This window comes from Palaemon carinicauda, chromosome 1, assembly GCF_036898095.1.
Source record: "Palaemon carinicauda isolate YSFRI2023 chromosome 1, ASM3689809v2, whole genome shotgun sequence".
Taxonomy (NCBI): Eukaryota; Metazoa; Arthropoda; class Malacostraca; order Decapoda; family Palaemonidae; genus Palaemon; species Palaemon carinicauda.
In genome coordinates, this window is record NC_090725.1 from 149182178 (window position 1) to 149192177 (window position 10000).

Below are 10000 nucleotides of genomic sequence, written 5' to 3' on the forward strand. Positions count from 1 at the left end.
AGAGCCTTTTTTTTGGTGGGGAAAGAGGGAGGGTGCCTAATTCATGCCTCTCTGGAGCGTACGATGATTCCCAAAAATCATCCAGGCACTGGCAGGCTCTGGCATCCTTCCTCTTGGCAGTGTCCCGGTGACCGCCTTCGTGATAGCACGTCGTTTCCAGTTCTCCCTCGGCAATTGGATAGGCTATCCAAGAAGCCCAGGTTGTCATAATCATGAACATTACGTCTAGATTGCTGTTGTTTAAATCTTCGTACATGGCATATTTGCCTGGCACGTACAACTAATTTTAGTGATTTGAAATAAGAGTAATTCGACACAAAAGAAAGAAATACACTGATGATGAGTATATTATTTTGAGTGGTAATGTATTGTTCTGGGATGAAATTCGGTAAAGATGTCGCCAAATAAACTATAAGATCGTTTTGAAAAGGAGTATCCCCCCCCCCCAACAAAAAAAAAAAATCTAAACAAAGAAAAATAAGATATTAAAGGTTATTATGGGGACTAACATCGGAACAAAATGCGTTTGGCTGTTCGGATTTCTGGTAATCCTGAGTTTCTCGTCGGTGCCAGCAGTGGAAAGCGACAAATTGCCAAAAACTCCTCCCGTGGCCACCAAGTACGGCCAACTCCGTGGATTTTACCGCAAAGTGAGCGGGTACGGCCTTCGTGTAGCCACATACCTGGGCGTGCCTTACGCTACCCCGCCCGTGGGTGCAAACAGGTTCAGCCCCACCCGCACTCTTTCACAATGGGTGGGCGTGCATGAGGCCACCCATTTTGGACCTGCCTGCCCCCAGAAACTGCCTGATATCTCGAATGAAACGGCAGCTCTGACTTACATGTCGCGAGGACGTCTCAAGACCTTGCGCAAATTTGAGCCGGTCTTGAGGCGCCAGAGCGAAGACTGTCTCTACCTGAATCTCTACGTGCCAGATGAAGGTAAGTACCATTCTGTACATGGAGCTGAAAGGTATTGCCGGATTGATAAAATGGGTCCTGAATAAACGAAAAAAAAATATTCTTCTTTATAAGTAAAATCTTTACGGCCTAAATGAATTAATCATGATATGTTTTATGTATCTCCCTGGCTAACATCACAGTTTAATACTGCTGTCTCATAATAAAGTTTCTTTCGAATCTTATTATATTTACACTGCTTTTGGAATTTTCCATAGAATATCAGCAATTGTTCTTCCTACCTTTACAGATTTTCAAATGCTATCAGAAATTCCTGTAAGCAGATGTTGAATAGATACTGGGTGGGGATGGGGGAAGTTTCAGCGAATACCAGAAAGTCTATTCGCTTTTCACATAATTTCATTAAATTTTAGTTTCATTAAATTGTCAGTAAAGGCAAATGGATGTTGCATTTACTGAGGACGGTAGGCTCAATGCCATTCCTGCGATTATCTGAATACCGATACAAATCTCTTTCTCTCTCTTTTGGGGTTTATAAGGATTCTTTTTAGCAAAGGGTTTCAGCAACGTTTTATTCAAGGTTGCCATTGAACAATATGCACGTTACGAACATGGTGAAGAATCAGACATAAAACGCTAGCGTAAATTTCTAGATTTCAATGGTTCTCTATGTTATTGTATGTGTATGTCTATACTTGGATATCATTATCATTATACATATGGAATGCATAAGAAATTAAAATGAAATGCTAAGTAAAGTATATGAATGTATTTATGCTGCTGATATAGTCGGGCATGGCTGATTCGATGACACTGAAGCTTTGTAAGATAATCTGGATAGGCGCGAAACATTTTACAAGACATAATCTTATAAGTATAGAATGCAAGATGTTATCAGGGACGTGAAATGTGTATATACGATTTTGCATTGAGTTTTAATGATCCCATATATAGCTCTCATATTCAAGAAAATGCATTTTACGTTCCATTCATTCAATTATGTAGCTCTTCTCTTCGATTTGTTGGTTTTATTGTGTAAGTATGTGTTTATCCTTGCTATCATGGTCGCATCGGTTTTGGTAAATTGTTCTTGTCTCTGATGATATAAAATACCAACTCTTAAATAGCAAACCATAAACAGTGTTATATTTCACATCACTCTAAGGGGAAGATAAATAAAAAAATGCGATAAATTTCATTGAAAGAAAATTTTCTATATTCTCCAATTCTTTCTCGGATATGTAAACGGAAAATATCTTCACTTTTAAAGTTAAACTTAGGAGGAACTTAGGATTATCCACTCAGGCTTAGAAGTACCTCTGTATCATGTGACAAAAACAACTGACTGTTTACAAGTCATCTAGGCTTCATCATGAAAATAAGAGGGGAGCATCTGGAATTTTGATAGCTATTGTTTCCCGTTAGCATGAGCTAAAAATTATTTCATAGTCATGTGTCAAAAAAAAGAAAAAAAATTCTGTAATTCAAAACAATCAGATAAAGGGATTCGAGTATTCAGTTTTATCTGTTACAAATATGAGAGAGAGAGAGAGAGAGAGAGAGAGAGAGAGAGAGAGAGAGAGAGAGAGAGAGAGAGAGGGGGGGGGGGTAACAGGAAAAATTCCATTTAACCTGTTAAGCGTCACCCACGTGATAAACCGTTCACCACGATCTACTGACGGTAGCGCCTTCAACTGCATATTCCGTTCATGACTTTAATTGCCTTTTTCAAGCCGTCAGTCTCGTGATATTACGTTTACTCGTATAGTAAGTATAGGATCACCACTTGGCAACACTCTCAGCATATGGGGGCTGTAAATAGAAACTTATATGATGTCTGGCAACTATTTTTCTAAAGGTAGCTTGATGTTACAAAACTGGTTATTTTGAAAAGGTTGTGTTCAGAAAACGCTGATTGTTAAGAAAAGTAATTGAAATTTTATGATGTTTCCATTCCCATTTGTTTAATATTATATGAAATTAAATATACTTTCTATAATAATGCATTGGTTAGTTACCTGTATTCACGCTTGGCGATGTTCGCTAGCACAAATTGTTGTTTGTATGATATCCGATTCAGCGGGATTTCAAATTTATCCTGGAGTATTACTGCCGTTTTTTCAAAGCTACATTCAGCAATACAGATTTAAGAAAAAAAAAAAAAAGGCATCGGATTTTTTTTTTCTGTTAAAGACTATAATTACACTATTAAATATGAACTTAATTTTGAATCTATTAGTTACTATTTGTTAGTTATAAATGAAAATGTGTGCATGTATTCAATAATGAATTTTCTTTAGTGGTTACTAAGAAAGATTTATAGGCCATGATATGGATACCAAATCGAAAGCAAACGTAACTGGCTATCTTGTGGTAAAATTGCTTTGGGTAATGAAACTGCAAGTTTGTATACCATAAGTATCATGCACATCTTTATTTCGTATGAATGTTTATAGAATACCCCTGTAAATACCAATCAGCAAAATATGAGTCCTTATCATTCTTTACCATGAGCAACTTCTGATACCATTTTGCTCTTAGGGATTTAGGTATAGAGGAGCACTGATACAGACTGAGGGCCAGAACAAAATACATTATTTAGGCCCTACCATCACGATATCATATCATACGACATATCACCACCAAATGTCATAAGCACAATATTTGATACCATTATTATCTATGATTATCAGGACATTTAGGTCCAGTATCTTTCCATCAGTCACTCCTATGGAGTCCTAATTGAATATATAATTCCTCCTCAGTCGGAAAGATTTAAATTTCAACTTTCTTTTCTTAGACTATTGTCTCTTATTCTCTAAGTAGGGCCAAATAATCTTACAACAAAAGAATCCTTCTTTCCATATAAAAGGAAAATTTTCCTATTACGTACATCAACATTGTACAATTCCAAAATCATCTTCTGCCGCTATAAATCATGAATATTTTTTTTTTCTATTTCACATTCAACAACGAAGCTTCACTTCATATAGGAATCGTAGCATAGCAATACCTTTATGCGTTGTGAATTTGTCTTTTATTGACATTACAGCTTTGCTGACTAACTTGCTTTACATTTTTTTAAAGCAGATTTTAATTGTATTATCAACGGTGAAAAAAGATGAATTAGTGGCTATGCTTCAAGTGAAAATATTCATTTTTTGGTTCTACCTAGTGCCCCTCAACCTGTATAACCTAAAGTTATTATTCAAATTCACGTTGATAAATTTACATCATTTACTCCGACAAACACTTGTGAATATATATATATATATATATATATATATATATATATATATATATATATATATATATGTATATGTATATATATATACAGTATATATATATATATATATATATATATATATATATATATATATATATATATATATATATATATATATATATATATATATATATATATATATATATATATATATATATATATATTCTGTTATCATATCTGTCAATCTTCTATTTATCTAAACCCGAACTTCGTGTGATATTTCAAGCAATCTGGTAACCAGGTATTGCAAATACTTTGGTATTCTGCTAATAAGAGCAGCATCGTCAGCATACTATAGGTCAGGTAATTAACTATAACATGTCATTTTCAATCCTTCTCTACTATCAAACTGTTCTGTGCATGAAAAAATTCACAAGAGTGACAAACAATATACAGCAGATAACCGTGTATATATATATATATATATATATATATATATATATATATATATATATATATATATATATATATATATATATATATATATATATATATGTATGTATGTATATATATATATATATATATATATATATATATATATGTATATATATATATATATATATATATATATATATGCATACAGTATATATATATGTATATATATATATGTATATATATATATATATATATATATATATATATATATGATTTTATATATATATATATATATATATATGATTATATATATACATATATATATATATATATATATATATATATATATACATATATATATATATATATATATATATATATATATATATATATATATATATATATATAAAGAAATATATATATTGTATATATATATATATATATATATATATATATATATATGCATATATATATATATATTTATATATATATATATATATATATATATATATATATATATATATATATATATATATATATATATATATATATATATATATATATATATATATATATATATATATATATGTTTGTCATCCTTGTGGATTTTTTCATGATATATCATTTGAAAGAGAAAGGATAAATGAAGTATAATCATTTAAATATCTTGAATTATTATCTCTATTATAGGGTCTTTAAAATTGGAGTTTAATGAAAGATTGAAAATGAGGCAATGGCTAGGTTTAGTAGAATTTGGAAATCAAATCGCCTACCATTACATATAAAAATCAGGCTATATATCAGTTTAGTGAGATCCGTGTTACTTCATGGACATGAAACATGGTAGGGTAATGAAACCATTTCTTACAGATCTAGTAAATTTGATAACAAAGCACTCAGAATAATATTGGGAGGTTAATGAAAGGAAATTAAACTATAGGAGTGATTACTCCACTGCCATGAGTGATCAAAATGCCCCCACCCCCCTAGTGTGAAGTAAATGAATGTTTCTCTGTTTGCAACAAATATTTTAATACTGCCAGTCTGGTATAGATATAATCAATCAGTCATCCTAGCACTAGATAATCGAATCAATAAACAAATATTAATGAAAAGCAGCTTATTAAATTTTAGTAAACTACCGATAAATGGCAAGTTTCATTAAATAATAGATTGTTAGTCATGCTAAAAGGACACTTGATATCCATCAATTACGCCTGAAATACGTTTTCTCTTAATCGAGCCTATTCGTGATAGTTAGACATGCATCAAATTCGTATTATAAGGTGAAGAATCAATGAGACGATGATCGAATAGAAAGGTAACGAAATCATATACCAATTACCAATTACTCTTTACGACTATTTGAAAATTCATTCTTAATTACGTACCATGCTCCAAAGATATCATTTTATTTCAATTGGGAGAAACAACAAGTCATGGGCGTATCCTATAATCATTATAAATATTAGCTAAGCTACAACCCTAGCTGGAAAAAAAAAAGGATGCTATAAGCACAAGAGCTGCCACAAGGCAAAATTGCCCAGTGAGGAAAGGAAACAAGGACATAAATATATTACAAGAGAAGTAATGAATTAATATAATAAAATATTTTAAAAACAGTAACAACATTGAATTATATCTTTCATAAATAAATTATAAAAGCTTCTAAAAGAGACAAACGGAAGATAAATAAGATGAAATAGTAAACCCGAGTGTATCCTCAATCAAGAGAACTTTACACCCAGTAAAATTTTCTATCAATATTTTCATCATCGATTCGATATTTATCCTTACCCAAAGGTTAAGGAAGCAGTACAATCTGTATTATATCAGCAAAAAGGAAATTCTGTATATTAGATCCCCGTATTATTGAGATTTTTGTGATCATTCTTACTATCTACCAGAAAGTTGTGGAATTAATTTTTTAATTCCATATTTCCTTTCGTGTTTTAGGTTCGAGCTAGTTAAGGTAATTGATCATTAACCACGTCCCATTTATGAATAATAATAATAATAATAATAATAATAATAATAATAATAATAACAACAAATAATAATAATAATAATAATAATAATAATAATAATAATAATAATAATAATAATAACAACAACAACAACAACAACAACAACAGCAACTACAATAATAATAATAATAATAATAATAATAATAATAATAAGAAGAAGAAGAAGAAGAAGAAGAAGAAGAAGAAGAAGAAGAAGAAGAAGAAGAATGTTGGGCAAATATTGTGCAAATCTTAGTCCTTGCTAAGAAAACTCGTTTTTTAACAATGAACGTGAAGCCCATGTTTACAAATGATAGTTCTTAAAATTTCAACATCGATATCATGAAAATTTATATGGCTTGAATATTGACAGACAACTTTACAATAGCTCTCTCTCTCTCTCTCTCTCTCTCTCTCTCTCTCTCTCTCTCTCTCTCTCTCTCTCTCTCTCTCTCTCTCTCTCTCTCTGATTCACACTCTTCCAGTAACGTCTTTAAATATTTAGGAAATGATTTAAATTTATCTGTCAGTAAGATTGCTCAAATAACAATGATTTTATGAAGTCTTTCATTTCGTTTGGAAATGAACACAGTAAGCCTACAGAAGTAAAAACAAGCAGTGTCGGACACGACTAATCTTGCCTCTAGCACGTGAACCAACAAGAAAACACTACCATTGCTATAAATGTTTTTGTAGAGTTGCAGTATCTGTCAACAATAGTAAACGAGTGTAAACCTGAACATGCTTGAATTAGACCTTTGAAGGTCACAGAATGTCAAAGGACATAGTGTCATTTTGAAGCCCATGTTTTTGGGGTTTTTTTTTTTGTTTCAATAATCTTAACTGAGTGTAGATCTGTATTCGTTTGAGATTTATGTTCCTATGAAAATCGGTGACCTTGAAAATTCCACCTCCTTGAACTTTGAACCTACCAATCTACTAAACTATGCATTTTCACTAGTCAGATATATCGAACTGTATTTTCGGCACCGAAAAATTAATATTACCATTTTGTTTAAAATTAAATCAGATGATATTTGACGAAGTTTTAAAAATCGGTTTTGACCTTTTTGAATCACTGGAACCTTGATCTTTAGCCTATGAAATCCAAACTTGAACTTGGTCTATTGTGTAACATTTATTTCCTTTGGAAGTATAAAAAAGAAATCGATCCAGCAGTTTTCCGAAGAGTCGGAAACAAAAACGAAGAAACAAACACACCAATAGAAATATGCAAAAAAAAAAAAAAAAAAAAAAATCAAACTTGCTCACCGCAGTGAGCAGTGAAGTGGAAAATATATTTTCATAACAAGGATGAAATCTTTTTTCAAGTTTTCCTAGAAAACGATACATACTGTACATATATTTATACACACATATATATACACCTCTCTCTCTCTCTCTCTCTCTCTCTTCTCTCTCTCTCTCTCTCTCTCTCTCTCTCTCTCTCTCTCTCTCTCTCTCTCTGTATATATATATATATATATATATATATATATATATATATATATATATATATATATATATATATATATATATATACTGTATATATATAAATATATATATATATATATATATATATATATATATATATATATATATATTATATTATAATAATACACACACACATATATATATATATATATATATATATATATATATATATATATATATATATATATATATATATATATATATATATATATATATATATATATATATATATATATATATATATAGAGATAGAGAGAGAGAGAGAGAGAGAGAGAGAGAGAGAGAGAGAGAGAGAGAGAGAGAGAGAGAGAGAGAGAGAGAGAGAGAGAGAGAGAGAGAGAGAGAGAGAGAGAGAGAGAGAGAGTATGGCCATGATGCTGTCCTTGTTAGATGAGCACATCATGATTTTCAACACTTGGTCACCAGAATGCATGAAATATCACAAAAAAAAATAGGATGAAGATAAATAGAAGAAAGATAATGATGAGAACAGAGTATGCAATGGAAAGGGAAATATCATTGGAAGAAGAAAGGATTAATGAGTTAGAATCATCAAGTATTTAGGAACTATGATCTTTAATACAGGGTCTTTAGAATTAGAGTTTAGTTAAACATTGAAAAAAAAGCAAATCAGACGATGGCTAGGATAAGTATATTTGAAAATAAAATCACCAGAAATTACATACAATAATCAGACTATATATTCGCTAAGTGACTTCGGTGTTACTATATGGACATAAGTCATGGTATGACAATAATACATCCTCCAATAAATTTAGTACATTTGAGGACAAAGCCATCAGAAGGATACCGGGAGTTAATTACAGATCAGGATTAGAAATGAAGCTATAGGAGAAATTATTTGAATGCCATATGTGGATGAGATTATAATTAGGAGCAGATGGAGAATATTTGGACATGATCTACGCACTCCGAAAGAGAGATTAGTTCACCTAACTTTCAGCTGGGCTCAACAAGGCACTATAGTAATTTTTTGTTTAGCTAGGCATATTTGCACCGACTCGCAGGGGTGCCCTTTTAGCTCGGAGAATTTCCTAATAGCTGATTGGTCGGAAGTATTTTTGTCCGAATACCATCATTGTTTTTAAATCATTACCAAGTAATGTGAATCGAAACTTATTTACTAATCTAAATTTCTCCCTTAGATAAAGGTTTTGTCAATAAATAATGTTAAATAAATAGATATAATATAAAGTATCGTGATGATGAATCTAAATTTAATAACAACACCCGCCGAAGTCAAGGACAGGAGCTTGTTTTCGGATGCACACTGCATAATTTTGTTACTTTTCACATATTTCAACACAAATTGAGACAAATTACACTAAGAATAAAGAAAAACGGGTTATTATAAACTTACTTTGAATACCAGAATCTACTAAAGACGTGGAATTGATAAAACAAACTATTGGTGAAAATAGCGGTTCGCTTAAAGCAAGGCTCACATAGAGTGGGTCCTGTGTAAGACGAGCATTCTACTGTCAAACACCTAAGAGAGAATGGAAGGGAGATTGTAACTCGGCGGTGAAATTATGATTTCGTTTAATTGTGATTTTTATGCAATTTATGCAACACTTCAGTATACTCAAACCAAAAATATTGCTATTAAGAAAATCTAAACCTTTAGAAAATAAATAACCTCTTTTTATACGGACTTATATCACAGGACTATGATGTACAATAAGTCTGTATAGAAAGGGTTTTCTATTTTTTTCGTAAAAGTTTAGATTCTAGTATATTGTGTAACATATGTAGCTTGTAGCCTACACATGCTAAATAAATCAGTGATGTCACACACACATGCATATGTGTGTGTATTCCAACATCTCGATTGACGTCTCTCTCTTATCTCTTTTAATAAGACTTACATCATAACCTTATGATGGAAGTCCGTATG

At 31.1% G+C, this 10000-nt stretch overlaps 1 protein-coding gene across 1 annotated transcript in view; it reads left to right on the forward strand.

The window, feature by feature from the left end:
* The first annotated feature begins 137 nt into the window (after positions 1–137).
* The window catches only part of LOC137652450 (neuroligin-4, X-linked-like), a 250648-nt gene continuing 240785 nt past the window's right edge, over positions 138–10000 (forward strand). The window contains exon 1 of the mRNA XM_068385840.1: positions 138–942. Coding sequence (XP_068241941.1) covers positions 498–942 — 445 coding nt within the window. The 5' untranslated portion in view covers positions 138–497. The remainder of the gene's footprint in view (positions 943–10000) is intronic.